Here is a 23,260-nt window from a genome sequence, read left to right as displayed (position 1 = left end):
TCAGTGTAGTTCTGGCTGCAGTCAGTAGATGGCACTGCTACACAACCTCTACACCATTACCTACAGGCAGCACTGCAGGACTAAACTCAAATAAAAGCAGTGAAACTGGAAAAATTTCTTTATGAGACTGGAAACACAAACTGGCTACAAACCAGCTCATATCCACCCATCCATCCATCCATCCATATACCTATCATCTATCATCCATCCATCCATCCGTTCTACCACGCATTATCCATCCATAGACTGATCTATTGATTTGTTATTTGAAGTCATGGATGCAGCAGTCTGCACAGAGGTGCAAAGACTCCCACATCTCCCTGAAGCATTGAGGTATTGCCAAGGCAGCAGAGAAGAATACGCTTATCAGTCTCAGGCTGTCATGTCCCAAGTGAAAATGGCAGAAACGCTTTAGTTATGGGGGACTATGAAGACCTTTCATAGTCTCGTAGTTCTTTTATATTTAACTTCATGAAAATGTGAAACAAGTGTTCAGTAATCAGTACTTAAAAAGTCAGCGGTGGTGTTCACAGGTTGCTTTTAATTGTTGAAGTAGTTAAACATATCTACAAAGTAAATGTCCTTATTTGATGCTTTACATTATGAATGTTTGGCATTCATGACATCATAAAAACATTATTTCACAGACGGTTCTGTTCCAAGCTTCATGTTACAGAAACATTAATAACAGGATTAAATTTTATATGTTGTCTTGTGTCTGCCAAGACTGAGAGAAAATACCTGCTGCATTTTTGTATGATAAGAGCAGCGTAATGTGTTCTTAATTACGTGAGATCCATCTCTGTTTATCTCAGCAGGTGTAAGAAGGTCCTGTGTGAGTAATCAAAGATGTTTTACTGCCTCATTCGGGAGAAAAACACCTGAAACTGTTTCAGAATCAGAATCAGAATCAGAATACTTTATTGATCCCTGGGGGAAATTATTTTTTGTTACAGTGCTCCATTTTAAACCAACATTAAGACAAGACAGACAATACGCTAACTAAGAATAGTACAATATATACATATATATACATACATACATACATAAGTCACTTATAAATAAATATTTGGAAAAGAAACATGTGTAGCTGTAGCAGCAAACAGTGTGTTAAGTGGATGCGTTGTACAGGGAGATGGCCACAGGCAGGAATGATTTCCTGTGTCGTTCAGTGGTGCTTTTCGGTAATCTCAGTCTCTCACTGAACGAGCTCCTGTGACTGACCAACATGTCATGGAGTGGGTGGGAGGTGTTATCCAACATTGTCTTTATCTTGGACAGCATCCGCCTCTCCGCATCATTCAACAGTTTGAGCTTAAGAAGAGCAGGCTTTCATTTTTACAGTGTTGAGAGAGTATAGCAGGAAAAAAGCTCAAACATCAATCATCATCAGAGAGTTAATGGCCTTTAAATAACCAAGGCTTCAGACAGGTGATTAAAACCTCCCTGTGATTGGTCAACCATCATGACATTCTAGTATCTCCTACCTGTCAGTCAAAGCACCCACACCCTGAATGCTAACTTAAGGTTGTTATGAAGGAGTAAGTTAGCTCTTAAAATGAACACTTAAAAATAGATTTTAATTCCACAAGAAATTCAATTGAATACTCTTTGAAAAGTCGTGTTGGTCAAACATTAACAGAAAAGCCAGAGAAACAGCGGCTCCTAGAGCTGCTTATTAATTACACGATTATGTGATTGGATTCTAACTTTTGGCTTTACTTACAGCCCCTTTAATGATCACTGGTTAATTAGCATACTCTGTACACAGACTCTGCAAAAGTCTTTATGCTTTAATAGCCCCAATTTAAACAAGAAGTTCTGGTTCTCCATTAAAACCTCCTCCACATGTTGCCTGGGACATTAAACACATGAACATAATCATAAACTGTAGTGAAGCAGCATGTGAGGCTGGGAAAGAATGTCTCGGACTCCCGGACCATCAGCACCGGCTCCCCTCAGGGCTGTGTTCTTTCTCCCCTGCTCGTCTCCCTGTATACTAACTGCTGCACCTCCACCCACCAGTCTGTCAAGCTAATCAAGTTTGCAGATGACACCACCGTTATTGGACTCATCTCGGACGGGGATGAGTCTGCCTACAGGAGGGAGGTTGAACGTCTGGTGTCCTGGTGCAGCCACAACAACCTGGTGCTGAATGCCCAGAAGACAGTGGAGATTATTGTGGACTTCAGGAAGCACACAGCTCCACTCCCCCCCATCATCCTGACTGACACCCCCATCACCTCTGTGGACTCATTCTGCTTCCTGGGTACCACCATCACCCAGGACCTGAAGTGGGAGCCCACCATCACCTCCGTCATAAAGAAAGCCCAGCAGAGGATGTACTTCCTGAGGCAGCTGAAGAAATTCAACCTGCCAACACGGACGATGATGCAGTTCTACACTGCAATCATCGAGTCCATCCTCACCTCCTCCATCACCGTGTGGTACGCTGGAGCCACTATCAGGGACAAACAGAGACTGCAGCGTGTTGTGCGCTCTGCTGAGAAGGTGATTGGCTGCAGACTCCCATCTCTGCAGGACCTGTACACCTCCAGGACACTGGGGCGTGCGTCTCGGATCTCAGCTGACCCTTCTCACCCTGGACACAGTCTGTTTGACCTGCTCCCCTCAGGCAGGAGGCTCCGGTCCATTCGCACCAGAACCTCTCGCCATAAGAACAGTTTCTTCCCCTCTGCTGTTGGACACATGAACAATAACCATATGACTGTACCCGCCACTAACACATGACCCTACGCTGTGTTCACTGCATCATTCCATGTTTGGCACTGATCACCACCTGCACTCATGTATATATCATGTATATATCTATCTATCTACTTAGCACTTTTAATTCTTATTCTCATTTTTATTTTCATGTCCATTTAAGCTTAATTTATAACAGTATTTATAACAGTATGTTTGCACTGAAGCACCGCAGCAATCTCCTAATGTTGTAAACCCGCTCAACATTTGGTAATAAAACCCTTTCTGATTCTGATTCTGATTCTGAAAGTATACATGTGGTTGGAAAAGGTTTAACACAATGTGCTGTAGATGAAAAATGTTGTTAATCAGCCACATTTTTATGTCCAACACCAACATTTTTTATATTCTCCACCTGGCTGCTTCACCCGCTTAAAGTCAGAGGTTAGAGAAGGATTGCAGGTAATGAAAGATGAGTGAAGGGGAAGATGTATACATGGCCTACACCCACATCCATCACCTCAGCCTCCACACATTCACATTCCCCTGGACTCATACTACAAGGTTCACTTCCTGCTGCACTGACAGTAAAGAGACAGACTAATAACTCCTGTAAGATAAGATACAACAAGACCTGCTTTATTGCTCCTGAGAGGAAATTTGTCAGAAACGCACGAATAACAAACTGTTTCATACCTAATAAACTGATAAAAAGTACCTTAATAAACTTCTCATTGTTGCCTGTCAACATAAAATTCCTGGATTTAACTTTTAATATAAAATGATTGTTGTATTTTTATTGTATTAACAGCAGATTCAATATGATTTTATTTATATGGTGTCAAATCAAATCAAAGAACTTTATGTTGTAAGCTAAAGACCCTTCAATCATATTACCCGCCCTCCATGAGAAAGTGTTTTGCAACAGTGGGAAGGAAAAACTCCCTTTTAACAGGAAAAAACCTCTGGGTTTTTAGGGGTGAGGGGAGGAAGACGGGACAAAGACACGCTATGGAAGAGAGCCACAGATGACTAATGATTTAAATGCAGAGAAGTGTATTATCACACAGTGAGCGAAGAAAGAGCAGGAGAGCAGAATTATCATAATGTCCTATAGTTCTGACATGAAAGATTTTTCTCTAATTTCATAACACTATTTAAAACCACTCACTTTGTCTCAGCAGTGAACCGTAAAGTTTAGTAAACTGAAAACAAAACAAAATTATGACTCTATGTTTCTGTCTCACCCCAACCAGTCGCGGTGGATGGCCCCGCCCCTCCCTGAGCCTGGTTCTGCTGGAGGTTTCTTCCTGTTAAAAGGGAGTTTTTCCTTCCCACTGTTGCCAAAGTGCTTGCTTATGGGGGTCATATGATTGTTGGATTTTTCTCTGTACCGTATATATTATTGTAGGTTCTATAATGATATATACAGTCGCCTTGAAGCGACTGTTGTTGTGATTTGGCACTATATAAATAAAACTGAAATGAATTGCTAAATAATCTTGCTTGTTTTTGTTTTATATGGTGAGGAACTTTGTCACATGGAGTCACACAAACCACCTGCAACTCAACACTTCAAAGACCAAGGAACTGGTTGTGGATTTCGGGAGGTCCAGACCAGGTCCACTGCCAGTTCAGATAGAGGGAGAGGAGGTGGAGGTGGTCAACACATACAAGTACCTCGGGCTGTTGGTGGACAACAAACTGGACTGGTCATGCAACACGCAGAACCTGTATAAAAAAGGCCAAAGCCGACTGTACTTCCTCAGGAGGCTGAGGTCTTTCAACATCTGCAGGAAGCTCCTGAGGATGTTTTACCAGTCAGTGGTCGCAGGAGTCCTTTTCTATGGCGTGGTGTGCTGGGGGAGCAGCACAGCAAAGAGGGACTCATCCAGACTGGAGAAACTAATCAGGAAGGCTGGCTCTGTGGTCGGCATGAAGCTGGACACTCTGGTGACAGTGGCAGAGAAGAGGACCTTAAAGAAACTGATGGACATTATGAACAATGCCAGGCATCCTCTGCACACGGTCGTAAACAATCAGAGGAGCCTATTCAGCGACAGGCTGCTTCTCCCAAAGTCAAAAACCAACAGACTTAAAAACTCCTTTGTCCCACATGCCATCACACTGTTTAACTCCTCACTGGAGGGGAGAAGGAGGAGAAACAGGGGGACAAGGGACGGCAGGAACAACTGAGCTGTAGGTGCTTTTCTTCACTGTGCAATATTTGCAATATTTGTTTTTTGTTTTTTGTTTTGTCTTTTTTCTTGTATTTGACTGTGCAATAATCACTGTGCAATATACTCACTCAAATGAGCAGCCAGGGGTTTCCGCACCCGCTGGCCCTACAGCTGTGGCTCCGTCACCCCCCGCTCCCGTGCCGTCGCCTGGTCCAGCTTCAGCCTCAGCTTCTGCTTCGCCTGGTCCTGCAGCTCCTCCTCAGGCACCGCCGGCGCCCACGCCGCCTCCTGCAGCTGCTCCTCAGCCACCGCCGCCTCCCATGCCGCCTCCCATGCCGCCTCCCATGCCGCCTCCCATGCCGCCTCCTGCAGCTGCTCCTCAGCCACCGCCGGCTCTCACGCCGCCTCCTGCAGCTGCTCCTCAGCCACCTTCTCCTCGTCGCCAGCGTGGTCGACCACCGGACCGGCTCAGTGGCCGCCGCCGTCCTCCTCGCGGCCGCCCGCCGGACCTGTCCCATCTCGGCCACCGGCCACAGGGCCGCCCGCCAGACCGGTCTTTGTTTTGGACTCCGTCCCTCCGTCCTGGGCCCCCTCCGCCCGCCCTGTTCTGGTTTTTCTTTTCTTTTGGCCGTCGGGTGCCGGCCTTTGAAGGGGGGGGGGTACTGTCAGGGTTTCTGGGTCGTTGACCCAGTATTTTCAGTTCACGTTCACTGTTTATCTACTGCCTGTTCCACTTCCTGTTTTATTGTGTTAGCCTTGGCCTGTGTGCATTATGTTCAGTCCTCTTCCCATTTATCATTAGTTCATTAGGTTCAGCTGTTCACTCACCTGTCTCCAATCGTTGCATTGTTAGTCGTGTATTTAAGCCCTCTGTCTGTGAAGGTTCTCAGTCATCCAGGTCATCGTAGTCAAAGGAGCTTGCAAAGAAAAGCGTCTGGACTTCTTTAAGTTGCTTGAAGACGTTTCACCTCTCATCCGAGAAGCTTCTTCAGTTCTAAGGTCAAATGGTGGAGAGTCCCAGATATAAACCTAGTGGGAGTATCCCCCCACAGAGGGACAAAAGGACCCCCTGATGATCCTCTAATCGCCTGAGCCAAGGTGTGAAACTGGGTGTGGGTCCCAATCAGCCAGAGTTTCGGGTGTGTTCATTGTGAAACCTGGCCCCACCTTATCATGCGAATTCCTGAGGTCAGATGGCCCAGGATGTGAGTGGGCGTTAAGGCGTCTGGGAAGGGATCTCAAAACTGGATTATAGATGGCAGAGAGTTGGTGTCGTAAACCACCGCCTCTGTTCAAAGATGGTCGCTCACAGTGGACATAGATGGCTTCTTTCACTCCTCTTTCAAACCATCTGTCCTCTCTGTCCAAAATGTGAACATTGGCATCCTCGAAAGAGTGTCCTTTATCCTTAAGATGCAGATGGACAGCTGAGTCTTGTCCTGTGGAGGTGGCTCTTCTGTGTTGTGCCATGCGCTTGTGAAGTGGCTGTTTGGTCTCTCCAATGTAGAGGTCTGAGCATTCCTTGCTGCACTGTACAGCATACACCACATTGTTAAGTTTGTGTTTTGGCGTTTTGTCTTTCGGGTGAACCAGTTTTTGTCTGAGCGTGTTGCTGGGTCTGAAATGCACCGGGATGTCATGCTTGGAGAAAACTCTCCTGAGTTTCTCTGATACACCGGCTACATAGGGGATGACAATGTTGTTGCGTCTGTCCTTCTTATCCTCCCTCGCTGGTGTCTGGACTTCTTTTCTGTGCCTCTTTGCTGACTTTAAGAACGCCCATTTAGGATAGCCGCACATTTTGAGTGCTTCCTTTACATGTGTGTGTTCCTTCTTTTTTCCTTCAGGCTTAGAGGGAACATGTTCTGCCCGGTGGTGTAGGGTCCTAATTACTCCAAGCTTGTGTTCCAGAGGGTGATGGGAGTCAAAGAGGAGGTACTGGTCCGTGTGTGTGGGCTTCCGGTAAACTTCGATGTTGAGGTTGCCGTTCTCTTCAATGTGCACGACGCAGTCCAGGAAAGGCAAACAGTTGTCCTTTGTGTCTTCCCTGGTGAACTTGATGTTTTTATCCACCGCGTTAATGTGCGCAGTGAAGGATTCCACTTCTTGTGTCTTGATTTTGACCCAGGTGTCGTCCACATATCTGTACCAGTGGCTGGGTACTCTTCCTTTGAAAGAGCCAAGAGCCTTCCTTTCCACTTCCTCCATGTAAAGGTTGGCTACAATAGGTGACACGGGGGAGCCCATGGCACAGCCATGTTTTTGTCTGTAAAAGCCTTCGTTGTACTTGAAATATGTAGTGGTGAGGCAGAGGTCTAACAGTGTGCAGATCTGATCGGGTGTGAAGTTGGTCCTGTCCTCCAAGGAGCTGTCTTCTTGTAGTCGTTTTCTGACAGTCTCCATGGCCTCCATGGTGGGTATGCAAGTGAAGAGAGAGACTACATCAAAGGACACCATGGTTTCATCTGGATCCAGGGTAAGTTTCTGGACCTTGTCGGTGAAGTCGGTGGAGTTCTTGATGTGGTGTGGGGTGTTCCCCACAAGAGGAGCAAGGATGGTAGCAAGGTGTTTAGCAATGTTATAAGTGGCTGAGTTTATGCTACTGACTATGGGTCTGAGTGGGACAGCTTCCTTGTGGATATTAGGAAGTCCATAGGTGCAGGGTATGGTATCCCCTGGGTAAAGGCGGTGATATGTAAGGCGGTCAATAATTTTGTCCTTTTCAAAGTCTTGAAGGCAAGCTATAACTTTCTTTTTGTAGCTGCTTGTGGGGTCTCGCTTTAGGGCTTCGTAGGTATTGTTGTCACTGAGGAGAGTAGTGATCTTTGTATGGTAATCTGTAGTGTTTAGGACCACGGTGCATCTTCCCTTATCAGCTGGTAAAACAGTGATGTTGTGGTCTTTGCTCAGGGAAGCGACAGCCTTCTTTTCCTGTATTGTGAGGTTGGATGGAGGGACTTTGGCACTGGAGAGCGTGGCTGAGACTTTCATCCTGATTTGCTCTGCTTCTGTCTGTGATAATTTATTAATCCGTATGGCAGATTCTGTGGCTGTGATGAGGTCCACTATGGGCAACTGTTGTGGAGAAATGGCAAAATTGAGTCCTTTGGCTAATACTCTCTTTTCAGGTTCAGTGAGAATCCTGTCTGAAAAGTTCTTAACCCATTTCTCCTGACTGACTTCAGGTGTGTTTTCTTCTCTGGGTTGTGTAGGTTCAGGATGAGGAGTGTGTGTTTTTGAAAGCAAGGTGTGAAATTTCCTGCGTTGTCTTTCTTTTCCTTTAGAGTGTTGGGCCCGCTGAGCCTTGTCCACAAACTTGTAAACCTCTTCTAAGATTGGAGAGGGTAGAAGGATTTCCAGTTCCTGCAGGGTCTGGCTGATCTTGATCTGGAGGGCATCTATGGTGAAATGGACCTGTCTTATCCTTTTACTTAAAAGGTGATTTTGTGCTCTCTGTAGAATCAAGTCTGTTCTGTATCCCCTGACAGTGGATCCAAGGCGCAGGCTCTTAGGAACAACTCTGCTTTGTCTACATCTTAGGTTGAAACGGAGATGGTTCCTATAATCCGCTAGTTTCCTTGATTCCCTTTCATACTCCCGCACCAGTTGAAGGGTGTTCCTCCCAAAATGTACGGCAATATGTCTGTGAAGGTTCTCAGTCATCCAGGTCATCCGGTGGTCGACCACGCTGGCGACGAGGAGAAGGTGGCTGAGGAGCAGCTGCAGGACGCGGCATGGGAGCCGGCGGTGGCTGAGGAGCAGCTGCAGGACCAGACCTCTGCCTCACCACTACATATTTCAAGTACAACGAAGGCTTTTACAGACAAAAACATGGCTGTGCCATGGGCTCCCCCGTGTCACCTATTGTAGCCAACCTTTACATGGAGGAAGTGGAAAGGAAGGCTCTTGGCTCTTTCAAAGGAAGAGTACCCAGCCACTGGTACAGATATGTGGACGACACCTGGGTCAAAATCAAGACACAAGAAGTGGAATCCTTCACTGCGCACATTAACGCGGTGGATAAAAACATCAAGTTCACCAGGGAAGACACAAAGGACAACTGTTTGCCTTTCCTGGACTGCGTCGTGCACATTGAAGAGAACGGCAACCTCAACATCGAAGTTTACCGGAAGCCCACACACACGGACCAGTACCTCCTCTTTGACTCCCATCACCCTCTGGAACACAAACTTGGAGTAATTAGGACCCTACACCACCGGGCAGAACATGTTCCCTCTAAGCCTGAAGGAAAAAAGAAGGAACACACACATGTAAAGGAAGCACTCAAAACGTGCGGCTATCCTAAATGGGCGTTCTTAAAGTCAGCAAAGAGGCACAGAAAAGAAGTCCAGACACCAGCGAGGGAGGATAAGAAGGACAGACGCAACAACATTGTCATCCCCTATGTAGCCGGTGTATCAGAGAAACTCAGGAGAGTTTTCTCCAAGCATGACATCCCGGTGCATTTCAGACCCAGCAACACGCTCAGACAAAAACTGGTTCACCCGAAAGACAAAACGCCAAAACACAAACTTAACAATGTGGTGTATGCTGTACAGTGCAGCGAGGAATGCTCAGACCTCTACATTGGAGAGACCAAACAGCCACTTCACAAGCGCATGGCACAACACAGAAGAGCCACCTCCACAGGACAAGACTCAGCTGTCCATCTGCATCTTAAGGATAAAGGACACTCTTTCGAGGATGCCAATGTTCACATTTTGGACAGAGAGGACAGATGGTTTGAAAGAGGAGTGAAAGAAGCCATCTATGTCCACTGTGAGCGACCATCTTTGAACAGAGGCGGTGGTTTATGACACCAACTCTCTGCCATCTATAATCCAGTTTTGAGATCCCTTCCCAGACGCCTTAACGCCCACTCACATCCTGGGCCATCTGACCTCAGGAATTCGCATGATAAGGTGGGGCCAGGTTTCACAATGAACTCACCCGAAACTCTGGCTGATTGGGACCCACACCCAGTTTCACACCTTGGCTCAGGCGATTAGAGGATCATCAGGGGGTCCTTTTGTCCCTCTGTGGGGGGTCACTCCCACTAGGTTTATATCTGGGACTCTCCGCCATTTGACCTTAGAACTGAAGAAGCTTCTTGGATGAGAGGTGAAACGTCTTCAAGCAACTTAAAGAAGTCCAGACGCTTTTCTTTGCAAGCTCCTTTGACATTTAAGCCCTCTCTTCCCTTCAGCCCTTGTCGTGTCATTGATGTTATGTTGTCGTTTCCCCCTGCGTTCAGCCAGCCAGCCATTGAGTCTTTCAGTCAGTCGTCCAGCCAGCCATTGAGTCTTTCAGTCAGTTGTCCAGCCAGCCAGCCATTTTCTACCTCTGTTCTGTTCACCCACTCCTTATAATAAACCTTCACCAGTCTTCACCTACCTGCGAGTCCTGCGTTTGGGTTCCTTCTTCCTCGCCTCCACACAACGCCTGACAAACCTGACCATTAGCTGAACTCACAGGTCCTCAGGTGTATGACAGGTCACTGCCTGTCATACACAGCTGCAGCTTACAGAGACATGTGTGTTTAAATGATTATTCATTGTTCTTCATGTGTATAGAAGAGCATCATAAAGGGTAAACATTTCTCTTTTACAGCCAAATGTGTTTGCACTTCTCAGGTTTTCTTTAACATGATGGAGGAATAAGTACTGCAGTGTGGTTTCATGCAATCACATGAAATAAAGGACAAAGAGAGTCTACAAAAGTATAAAGATATAGGTTATTATTCACATTCAGGCATCCATATCGAAAACTCTAACATTTCAACTCGAGTGAGTCCACCACTGTGCAATATCACTACAATATGTTACAATATGCATGTTTCTATGTACTGAGTATTTACTGCCATGAATTTTCAAATACTTGATAGGTGTAGGTACCATGAAGTATCTACTGTTTTTGTATTTTAAAATCACAGGCATTACAGCCTCAGAGAGAGCCAACAGTGAGCAGCACTTTCTGAGAGTGGAGAGAAGAAACTTCCTTAAACAGGAAGTGACCTCTGGGAGAACCAGGCTGCATCATTCCCTCACCCAAACAGGCTGTGGTGATTTCATTTGGGGTGCCGCTGCCACGACCAACCACAAAAACGGGAGTGAAGTAAAAGATGTTGGCAGATTATATTCATATTTGAATCTCTGTGGGTCGACCAGAACACCTGCCCAGCCTGAATCCCCACAGTGAAGAACAACGGTGCAAGTCAATGAGTCAAACTCCCAACGTTAGTTTGTTAGACCTGGGCAAGTATGATGACCTTTGCTCTATTTTAAGAAAAAATAGAGTAACACAAGAACACAGACACTCAGTTGAATGGAAATGGTGGTGACTTCCATTTAGAGGACTGAATCTGTCCCACATCCTCCACGTACACAGATTTCATTTATTTATTTATTTTTTTGCTTTCACAGTTGGCCTCGCTGCAAACGTGGAAATAATCATATGATGTTTCTCATTCTGTACATTCACCTTTATTTTAAAGGTGAATGTACAGAATGTTAATAATAAATATATAATAATAATGTTTGTAATCTGAACAGTCTATCATTGTTTTCGCACCTGCTCAGCTTCACTTTTATTACCTGATAGAGCACGGCAGTGACCTCACTCTATACCAAAATCTCACAACTCCAAAATATTAAAGAAAAACTGTTCATTTTATACTTTATAACCACATTACACAAAAAGAAAAACAGAGCTGTTCGCATATTTAACTGATTAGAAAGCAGACTCTACAGCTGAAGTTCAAAGCTTCAAAGTCAGACACATCGTTTCCTGTTAGAACAAACTGGCCACTCTGTGTGCTGAACTAAAATTATAATAATACATGAAAACACTTCACATTTTACACTTCATGATGTTCATAACAGCTCATTCGTAATCAGAGAGAAACTCCGAGAACAACACGAGGCCACGAGGAAGACTCAGACAAATCCAGGAGCTCAGGATTAAAGTTAAAATATGCTGCTTTGTTTTAAGATAAAAGTCTGAATATTATAAAGTGATGCTAAGTTGTGACATATTTAAGAATAAGTTAGCATTTTTACAAGAAGAGTCAAAGCATTTTACTGTTTTGCTGAAGTTCTGACATATTTCAAGAATAAAATTGTAATTTTATATCTGAGTCTTTATATTTTTAGATTAAAAATTTGTAGATTAAATAAAGTTTATACAGATTAAAACATTTGACTTTTTGATTAAACCACTGAAGCTGTAACTCAGAGTCATAACACTGTGAATATGGTGTTTTTGTCCGAAAGCTTTTAATCCACAGCTATTGTTCAAGCTGAAAGCTGCAAAAACAGGAACTGCTAACACAGACGTCTTGTGGTTGTACGAGTAACTGCAAGTAGTTTAGAATTTATCACCATTGTATCCATGGAAACAAGCTCATGAACTCATTTTTTGCGTCGTGGATTGCTGAGGTCGACACACTCACGGTTGATCAGATTTGTTGTGCTCATCAAGTCTTTCTCTAAATAATAAAAATTCACCACTTAGTTCAGTTTGATCGAATGAAATGACGACTTTGTTCTGACGTGATTTCATTGTGTTAAAATTGACCTGAAATTGAAGTTATCTCTTCTACTGGCCTCGGGGTTTTGCTTCATCGTTTTCTCAGATCGACCCAGCCTGAAACCCTCGTGAGATTTTATGATCGTATTTGACTGTTAAAAAAACCAACCAAATGAATCTACTTTAGATGACCCATAACCTCCTTCACAGAGGTAGCAACCCTATGTAGCTTCTGTGGACGACATATTTGAAACTCATTTGGAAAAACTCTAAACTTTGGACGATTTCAGAGATGTGAGGTTTACACACACTGGCCGGTCTGGAGCGGTTTCTGGTCCAGCCTGGATGGAGATGTGCTCCATCTTTCTGTGCTATAAATAAGCTGTAATCATCAGGTAACAGAAAAGTCAACTCCCTCAGCTCTAAAGAATCTGAGCAGGGCAGGATGCCAGCTAAATGTTAGAAAGATGAGCTTGTAAGTGATCAGCACTCCTGTCCTAACGCTTCACTGTTGTTACATTTACACAAACACACACTGTACATGTCCATGCCGAGTCCATTTGTTCTCATTCATAAATCAAGGACTTTCATCCAGAGGGGCTGGTGTCACTGGTTGGCCTCCTCTTCCTCAGGTCTGTCTGAGTGCAGGTCTGCTCCTCTTTTCCCAGAATGCAGTCTTGTATCCTCTCAGCTGTTTGTCCTTCTTCCTCTTCACAGGAGCGTTCTCAGCTCTGAGGACAAAGAGAGGACACGTCTCTGAGTGTTCTCAGTCCACAATGTGTCTTCAATAGTGTGTGTGTCACATGTGCTTACTTTGGTTTCTCCTGGACGCTGCAGAACTTCATGCACTCAGCATCCTCTGAATCCGTGCAGCGGCAGCGGCTCAACTCCCTCCTCACTCGCACCGATCCAAACCCGTAAGGCACCAGCTGGCTGGAAGAGTCAGAGTCAGATATTCACTGTCAGATATGATGGAGGCACTGCAAACATGCATTAAACACACTCGCAGTTCTCCTGTCCGTCATCAGATATGTGCAGAGTCTGTGCAGCGGAGCATGATCACGCCAGCAGCCACACTGGCTTCAAGTTAAATCACTGCCTGATGGCATTTCTGACATATTTTGGTGTTTTCTGTTCAGAGGGAGGAACTGATGATGTGCCCACAATCTTCCCATAAGACTGAGTAAACAAACTCCTAAAAGTTCTGGTTCCATATACATCTGCACCTTCAAATGTGCAACAGATAGGTCTGACACAGGAGGCAAGTTCTGCTGTCCTGCAGGAAGGACCTGCTTACAGATTTCCTTGTTTAGATTTAAGGGAATTTTTAGAAGAGAGGTTGAACAGGGTTTCATGCACTGGTGCTTGTAATAAATCCCAGTCTGTAGGCAGAGTAGTTAAAGCTAATCAGAGCCTTTGGATGACCGCAGTAATAAACATGCCGTTTACACTGCTCTCCAGGCAGCACGGCAGAAATCCACAGGCGACAATGTTCAGTCAGACTTTCATGGAACTTATCAGCATTTTGATTTTGAGCCGAATCAAATCCAAATAAATGTCACACTGAAGAACACATATAGTATAGACTGGACACTGAAAGCTCCAAGTCTGTATAGTCACATGGATTCTGCTTTGCGTTTTGGACTGCTGGTATGTTTGTAGAGAATATCACAGCCATTATAACAAATCCATCCTGGTATGGCCTCTTGAAGAGATGGCAGTTGTTAAGCTTTAGCATCACAACCAAAGTAAGACTGTGTTTCCAAATCTTACCGATACTTAGCGTCAGTTTGTTTTGATTTGAAGTGTGTAAGAGTATTTTTACTGTTGCAGCTGTTGCAGGTGAAGCTAAACTGAGTTAGAGAGTTTGTCCACACTAGTGACAGGTATCAAGCTCAACAAATTATGATATTCACTTAGTTCACCACTAAACTAACATGATGACTGAGGACGGTGATGATGGTGGCTGACATTTCCAGATGTGTTGGGAGCAGATCATCCTGTGCGGTCGTTGAGCAAGGTCACAGGTGAGAAGAGTAAGAAAGAGGTCATCCGTCGTCTTTGGTGAGCGATCTCAGTCGGTGACTCCAGCTTTCTCAGTGTATTATTTACTCTCTGTTATTTAAGAAAGGTTATTATTGTTATCATTGTCATTTTTGGGCACTTTTCTGATTGCAGCTATATTTATCTGTGAGCATGGTGCTGATATATAAGAGCCATAGTGCTTTCACACTTTGGCTTAAAGGATGCTGCCCTTTAGTTCTGTTTGTTTGCACTGATGTGTCTTCAGATTATTTACTGTTCGTCTCAAACCTTTGCTCTTACTGGCATGTGGCATGTGAGTGTGAACTCTGTGCATACATGACAGTGAGCACACCTCTGTCAGTTTTTTCTTTCAATAAACATGAACATTAGACATAATTGTACAAAATCTCTGGAAGTCGCACCTTTTATATCACTTTTATAATGAACATTATGCTATGACACGCTCTCTGTCAATACTGTCAGCATTTCACTGTAGTTTCAAAACTTCTGATGATGCCCTTCCAAGCGGTCGGAGGATAAATCTGCAAGGTAATGTGATAAATGAAGTCGTGGAAGGCAGACATATGAATGTGATGCTGTGGGTGTTCTGACCTTGTGCTAAAAGTAGCTCAATTTTATAGTTTCGTGGATTAAGACCTCACTCTTCCAGGTGAAAGCTGGCTGTGTGGCTCGGCTTAATTTTGTTTGCACTTGTTACCTTACTCAGGCCCTGAAAAAATGACTCTCACTCCCTCTGTGGAACACATGCAGACAGCTGTTGGTACACTGCTCCAGAGTTCAGCTGTTCATAATTATCTATCACTGAAACAAACATCAAGCATCTGCACCACATTTATGGCCAAAGACACAACAATGCTGCTTTTTTTTAAATACGCATTGAAACTGATATATCTCTCCACAACCCTGAAATCCGATCAAATATGTGCGCATGTAACTTCCTTAAAAACTTGTTTCAGCCATTGTTTTTACTGTGCAACTGCTAACTCGTGTACAATAAAGGAATTAAGCAAAAACCACAAACAGTTAAATAAATAAGTCAGCAGTTTTTATACAGATGTACCATTAACTCGTGTGCTAATATTTTAAAGGTGAGCAATTTGATCAAATGTAATAACATATTCAAGTGTCAGTCACTCAGACAGTAGCGGACACGGCGGTTGCCCGGGGCGGCAGCGTGGTGGGGGGCGGCATCACGGGAAAAAAAAAAAAGAAAAATTACTCGTACTCATGCCGCTCCGACGTCATGCCAGCGCATATTGGGAATGGCATAGACACCGATCGGTTTTCTATCGCCCATTTGCTGTGAGTAAGGGCGCCCTCCGTTTGCGAGGTGCGCCTGCTGCTTGCGGCACAGGGAGGAGAGGGCGGGGCGGCGGGGGATTCTCTGGCTGGCTGGAGCAGCATCTAATAACCAACCCGCAAAATAAAACAAACAAACAAAAAAACAACAAACACGAAAACACCAGACATTATGATACAGACATATAATTTGCACCGATGGTTTTTCGAAATTCTATATAGTGAGCGCGAGAGCCCTCGGTGCGCCTGCTCGCTGCTGAAATCAAAGTAAACTTTATTGTCATCTCCGCTACATACAGAGAGACGAGACGACGAGGCTCCAGTTACAGCAGTGCAAGTAAACAAACAATGTATATAAGAAGAGTAAGAAAATAATATACACTTAAGACTAGGGGTAAAGGCATAGCCAGAGGAAGTGTTCGGCCAGGGCGCCAAACAGGCTAGGACGGCCACTGCGCTCAGATATGTGTTTGCTTGTGTGGAGTTTTATTCTGCAGCTCAGACAAAGAAGAAGATGACCTATGCTACACTAATAAGGCACACAGGTGAGATCATCACATACAGAGGCTGCAGAGCACAATGGTAATGATTCTCAACACAGCACACTGAGTTTATATCTGAAACTCAATACAACATTATAAAACTAAACCACGTACAAGTGGGCAAGCCCAACCTAGCCCTGCTTTCCTTTTGTCAGATTTTCTAATGCCCACCTGGCCTGGTCTGAAACGACCTGTGATTGGCCAGAATCTCACATCACAGGGTGCTCCCCCTGCTGGTCTAAAATCAGGGCTGGGAGGGGGAGCGAGAGTGTAGTCCCCTCTGAGACTGCTTCATTTACAATTTGCTGAAACACTACTGAGGATTTTGTCTGTCGAGAGATGCCAGAAATATGTCTGCTAGAAAAATGAAGAATGAAGAAACACAATTTCGCTGAAGAAATTTATGTTTGGTGTTTAGATTTGGGCCAGACTTTTTGCGAAACAGTGTATATTTTTAACTTTCTGGATCAAAATAAAATGGCACACGGAGTTAAGAGAGATATATCTCCTTTGTGGAACTAACAACAACCCACAGACGTCGGAAAGATGACAAACTCCCCTTCTAGTTCAGCCAAGAGTATGAATAGCTATCTTAATCTTTAACAGTTCAATCCTTTTTGAGGTTAAGCTATCAGGCAACGTTCACAGACCATCAGCCAGAGCTTCATGTAAGCAACCTGTAGAGATCAGTAACCACTGATAAATAATTCAAACAGATAAACCAGGGAGCATTCGGCTACAGCAGTGGTTCCCAAACTTTTTTTGCTGGGCCCCCCTTCGTTTTACACAAAAAACGTTTGCGCATTAACACATCCTCCAACCACACACACCCATATTTTGCTCCATTGCGGTTTATTTCACACCTCAAACATTTAGTAAACAGTTAAGTAAATACAAGTAAACTGGTAAACTGCAATAAATGACAGGTAGTAATAAAATAAACTACTAACTCTTTTACGCTGTCCGCACCTACACGGGTATTTTTGAAAACGCAGCCGTTTCATCCACACGTAAACGGCGTTTCGAATCACCGAAAATGGAGGATTTTTAAAACTCCTTTTTTGCGGATGAGGAATACAGGGTTTGTCTGGCAACGTCAAAGGTATGTGCCTCTTTTCACGTCAGGCTGTGCGCCATGTTATTGTTTACATGAGATGAATTGCAGAATGGCAGATGGAATTCTGTTAATCTGACTGTCTTCAGGTTTTACAAGCAGTTACTGTCCCTCCATTTACAAAGGCAGAAGCTTCTTATTTTACATGTAGTTGTTTTTTTTTTCTTCTGTGTAATAATTTTCAACATTGCTATCAATACATTTTTCAAAAAAATGCCTCTCTGTGCAAAATGGGTTTAAACAGCTGTGGGATACTGTTTGTCCATGATTTGAACAGGGAACAAATTGTGGCAGGATCAGCCTGATATTATTTTTATCTCGCTGTAACTTTACTGTATAAAGAGCTAACGTCTCCAAAATGTCAGGAGTAGTTAGTCATTACAACAAGTGTTTGTGAACTAAAAATCAAGAATGTGGGATCCTGTTTGTCCGTGATTTGAACAGCCCAGCGCTGCTCTCAAGAAGGGAAAACCAATTCTGCAGGGGAGACCTACCTCGGCACTTGTGCAGGTGAAACCAAAGGGCAGATATGCTTCACCATATTTTCTAGTCTTTGGCTTAGAATGAAGTTGGTTTGGAAACATATTCAGCTATGCTTCATCTCCTGCTTTGCGTTTCTGTGGGCGCCCATGTAGCGTCCAAGCGTTTTGTTTTTTTCCTTTTCATACTGCGCCCCCCCTGCCATGGCTCTGCGCCCTCCCTAGGGGACGGGCCCCGCACTTTGGGAAGGTCTGGGCTACAGCATGCACATTGATGCTCTGCGGTCAGAAGTGAGTCCCTGCTTCAGACCCGCAATCAAAATCCTCGTCTCTGCTGCTAGTTTGCTATTCGTTAGTATTCCCTGGGCATGTTAAACGTTTGGAACATATTTCCCAGCAATCCATCAGTTACTTCCAAAAATGTACTCTCAACCAGAGTTTCATTTAACTGACTTTCAGACCTGTATTACAGCCAGACCACAAACATGACTTCGAATGACTGAGGGCGTTTATTTTCCAATTATGTCCATGTTAGTGCCCCTTATCATGTTCCACGCATCTCGCTATTTAAGTAGCGTCTCTGCAAACAGCCGCAGGAGTTAGTTTTCCTGCAGTGATTCAGCCCGCTGCTCATCCGTCTGGTGCCAGCGAGACCGCCAAGATGGACTTCGGCTAGGCAGCAGGTTTGAGGAGGCTCTGCTGCTGGATTAGTGGCAGAATTAACTAGACCACTGGAGGAACAGCAAGCAGATGCCGGTGGCTCACCAGCAAAACACTTATCTCAAAACAAGCGGGCGCATCCGAAAATAAACCTTCACTGATGGTAAAAAACATTCTCTGTGTCTTAATATTACAAAGATTTGGATTTACATTTCAGTCTGAATTATCCTGACTGGAGACCTGAATGGCTTCCCCTTTTTCCTTTTCCTTAATTAAATGGCGACACATCTGGCTCTCGTTGCTCTATGTTACCCTTTCATCTCCCAGCTTTCCACTGCTTCTCGCCTCCTCCATGAGCACTCCTGTCTACTCATTTCTAAAATATCATTGACTTTCCTCTTTACTGCTTATTGACCTTCATGTTGTTTTTATGAGTCCGTTGGCTGCATTTGCTCATTTTTTTCTTTCCTTATGTGTCAAAGGGTTACTGAGCTCCTTTCTTAAGTTACAAGGATGAATAAATCTGAGTGACCTGAACTGTTGAACTGCTGCGATATGAGTTATGGCTCCACTGTTCTGCATACCTGCTGAACTCTTCTACTTAAGGCTGTATTTATTCCTGGCTATCGATCATATAGATTCCCTATTGGCAGATAATGTAGTGCAGGTCGAAGGTTTTCTTATATAACTCTTATATAATAGTATATGTATTTTTTGATATTAGTAGTAGGGTCCAAACACTGAAAAACCTGCAATAACGCAACACTTCACTCTTGATTGCAGTGTTTGCTCACAGAGCATTCCTGAGTGTTTGGCTTATTTCTGCTGCTCCATTTCCCACAGCATGTCTTTGTCTTGTCTTTCTCCCCTCACACGTAACCAGTCATGGCAGATGGCCACCCCTCCCTGAGTCTGGTTCTGCTGGAGGTTTCTTCCTGTTAGAAGGGAGTTTTCCTTGCAGGAGCTTTCTTCTCTCAGGAACTCTCTGCAGGAGGGGGAGATACAGGAGAGGTGGAGGAAGATCTCAGCCTGGGCGTTTACCGTCTTATGTTGTCTGGAAGATGTGTGGTTGGTGGGGTGGGTGCAGTTTTCTCTGTGGTGGGGTTGGGTGGACTGTCCAGGGCTCTGTGGAGCCGGGGGGCGCTACTGCACTGGGCCCCGGTCTGATGGGCCTGGGCCCCCCTTCCCTGGCGGGTCGCGGAGGGTGGGAGTGCCTACTGGGGTCAGCGGGGGAGCTGGCCCCAGGGAGGGGTTACCTGCCCCTCCCTTCCTTCCCTCCCCATCTCCAGCTGCCTCCCTCTTCCCGCTCCTCCACAACCACCCACACATGCAGGGCCTTGGAGTGGGGGTATGTCACCAGGGTGCAGAGGAGGCTACCCCCCCCCCCCCCCCTTCCCCTTCTGGCTGCCTCTGCCTCAATTTTATCCCACAACTTAGACATTCACATTATTCACACTCTCATTACACATACATATAGGATCTTGGGGGTGGGCACAATCACGGAGTCCAAATCACCATCAGGGTGTATACTTCACCCCTGACGTCGTTGCCCACCTCTCAATTTTAAATACACTTAGTCATTGAGGGTTAGCAGGAGGGACTATGCGCTTACCTGCTGCTCCTTGGCAGGTAGCTCCATGCCCTCCTGGGTTTTAATTGCACCTTAGAACACATATGCATCAACACTACAATGAGCGGGTGGAGGGAGGTTTGGAGTCTTCTCCCACCCCCATTCTCTGCGGCCTGCTGGAGCGGGAGGGCTAGTAGGAGGAGTTGGCCGTCCGACTGCGGTCTGGGGTGTGGGGCCTCCCTGCTGCTGCGGAGTCGGGGTGGTCTGCCTCTCCCCACCGCAGGGAAAAGGGTAACACCACCTGGGTCTGGGTGCAATTCCCCCCTCCAGGGGCAAGGGTACCTAGACCCGGTTTGTAGAGTACGCTTGGGGAGTGTGATTGTGTGTACAGCGTCTCTTTATGTCTGTCTCCACGTTGGTTGAGTGTGGAGTGAGTGCATATGAGAGCATGAGGGTGGGAATGGATGTTTGTGTCTGTGTGTGCCTGTATGTCTGTGTCTATATGTCAGGTTGGGTATCAGACGCCACCTCTCTGGGGACACCTCAGGCCCTCCAAGGTTTGGAGGCCTATCTCCACCCACCACCACTTCCCCTGCCGGTGGCGGACTCCCTCAGGTGTCGGTGTGTTGGTGGTTCTTTGTGTCTGGGGGTGGGCGTCCGGGTGCACACCGGCTCACTCCTTGGCGGCCGCTTGTCGGGGCCTGGGGCCTGGGGCTCGCTCGGGCCCCTTTGGAGGTGGGGTGCCCCCGGCCTCTCGGCCTAGGGCTCGGTCACTCAGGCGCAGCTGGGGGCCGGCGGAGCTCACGGGCGCGTCACTGCAACTCCCCCTGACTTCTGCTCCGCGGCTGCTGGGCGAGCCCTCATCTGGGACTCTCCTCAGCTCTTACTGGGACAGTGGCGCGGCTGCCCCTCTGTTGGTCTTCCATGGTCTCTTGTGTTCTGGGGGCCTCTGGATGTCTGGAGTTTTGATCTCCTCCATACCCGCTTCACACCCTGGAGGACGGGGCTGTGGCCCCCCCACACTCCCTAGCAGATCATTACATGGAGAAACCTTTGGAATGCAAGCATGCTGATCCACACAGGTATGCACACATGGGTATTCACAGACGCGGACTAAAGCTTTCTTGGCTGCTGCCTCAAAGCACACTGTGCGCTGTCTATCTTGCGTGCTGCACAATATCGTTTATTACTTAGTAAATACTGATATCTATGACTAGCTAGTTTATTGTGATGGTGCTTTGTTTTCTCTATTATTATGTTGCTCTTTGTTGTTTGCTGTCTCCTCTGTTTGTTTTTGTTTGTTTGTTTGTTTGTTTGTTTGTTTTTTTCTCCATACAGGTGACCCAGGAGTTTTTTTTTTTTCTCTCTCTTCCCCCCCCTTCTCACCGTCTCTTCTCCCCTTTGGTTTTCTTTCTTTCTCTCCCCCTCTCTCTCTCATTCATTCCCCCTGTCCTATTTATTAAAAAAAAAAAAAATGACAAAGGATGAACTGAAGCTCTGCCATCACGTAATGTCGCATACTGCTGTTTCTGATGTCATTTAGAAAAAAAAAGAAAAAAAAAAAAAAAAAAGAAGGGAGTTTTCCTTTCCTACTGTCGCCAAAGTTCTTGCTCATAGGGAGTCATGTGATTATTGGGGTTTTGTGTGTGGCATTGTAGGCTCTTTACCTTTCAATATAAAGCCCCTTGAGGCTGTGATATGATGCTATATGAATAAATCGAATTGAAAAGTGAATTAAGCGATTTAACTGTAATTTCTGTCATCATGTCTCTAAAACAAGCACCCAGTCTCCATACCCAACCTCTAATCCTCTCACTCCTACTTTGTTATTGTGACTTTCTTTATTTCTCTTTCAGACTTTCCCTCATGCACAGCATCTTCACCTTACTCCTGACTTTCAGACAGTCTCAGCCACGTTTCCATCTTCCATCTTCTGCATCATCACCAGCTGTCTCTGCCCTACATCACTTCAGCTTGGAGTCTAACCACCAAATACTTTATTACTCAATCTCTGAACAATTTCAGTTAACCTGTGCTTAAAACTGATTTAATGAAATTGTTAGACTTTCAGGTGTTTAAAAAACATCAATGATAACTGTTTAACTTACTTAGTTTAGTACAAACGTATGGAGGGAAAAGAATCAAGATTAAAACAATAGAAAGTTTCATTGCACTTTTATTTATTTGCATATCGCAGGCTCTGCTTCTGTGGCTGTCATTTGTTACAGAAGATACTTTTTCTTGAACAGACACCAAACAGCTTCTTGTCTGATGACTAATTCTTCCTGCATTATAAATCTGGAGGACATTTAGAGTTGGCGGAACAACATGTGCTTACATATGAAGTTTGTATTTCCAGATCTCATCACAAAAAGATGATCAAAAAAGTTAATTTTCTCAGTTTCAACGTTTGATTTAAAAAAAACATTATTTTTTTTTACTGTTCTTATTAAACACAGGTTTTAAATAATTTACAAATTAGTGCATTTTTTTGTACATTGAACACATGGGCTCAGTGTTTTGGTACATGAATTAATCTGTCTGGAGTCTTTTATTGTTAAGAAAACCAGATTTTACTTTCTTGTAATACTTAATGAGGTTTAGAAAGCCTCTGACTCTCCAGAAGTCCGTGAGTCCCAATTATCTACAATCTTTTTGTTCTCCAACTACTGGGAGTAAACGTTACGTCCAGATGGACAGAATCAACTTTTGGAGATTTACTTACCTGGATGATCAAGCATGCATCAAGACATCTGTAAGTGAAGCATAGAGCTATAAGTGAAGCATAGAGCTATAAGGGAAGGTATTTGTTTTTACCCTGTTCAATTCATCGTGTGCAATAAGCAGCAATGATGGATGAACCAGAGAGACTGTCTTTGTTATGTTTCCCTCTGTTTTAGTTCCAATCACTCACATGTGTGGAACTGAAATAACAAGTCAGCCCTAAAATATGAGGAGTGGAAAGAGATGTTTGTCTTCAGGCGTAGGAAGTAAAATGCAGATTGGCTGAAATCTGTTGAGACACACAGCATCAGCGTTTCATGGCCCATCTGCAATGAAAGTGTTTGGTGTGTTTTGGTCTTCTCTTCATTATTAAATATCTTCTGATTTTCACCTTTCTGTATTCCAATAGTGTT

At 44.8% G+C, this 23,260-nt stretch overlaps 1 protein-coding gene across 1 annotated transcript in view; it reads right to left on the bottom strand.

Moving 5' to 3' along the window:
• Window positions 1–10,625: 10,625 nt before the first annotated feature.
• LOC308397112 (endothelin-2) overlaps window positions 10,626–23,260 on the bottom strand; it is a 42,258-nt gene continuing 29,623 nt past the window's right edge. The window contains exons 3-4 of the mRNA XM_080882840.1: window positions 13,227–13,346; window positions 10,626–13,144 (exon numbers count right to left, since the gene is read on the bottom strand). Coding sequence (XP_080738966.1) covers window positions 13,042–13,144; window positions 13,227–13,346 — 223 coding nt within the window. The 3' untranslated portion in view covers window positions 10,626–13,041. The remainder of the gene's footprint in view (window positions 13,145–13,226; window positions 13,347–23,260) is intronic.

Source organism: Rhamphochromis sp. 'chilingali', assembly GCF_963969265.1.
Source record: "Rhamphochromis sp. 'chilingali' genome assembly, chromosome: 5".
Lineage (NCBI taxonomy): Eukaryota > Metazoa > Chordata > Actinopteri > Cichliformes > Cichlidae > Rhamphochromis > Rhamphochromis sp. 'chilingali'.
Note: the sequence above shows the minus strand (reverse complement) of the source record. Positions and strands in the feature narration are given on the sequence as shown.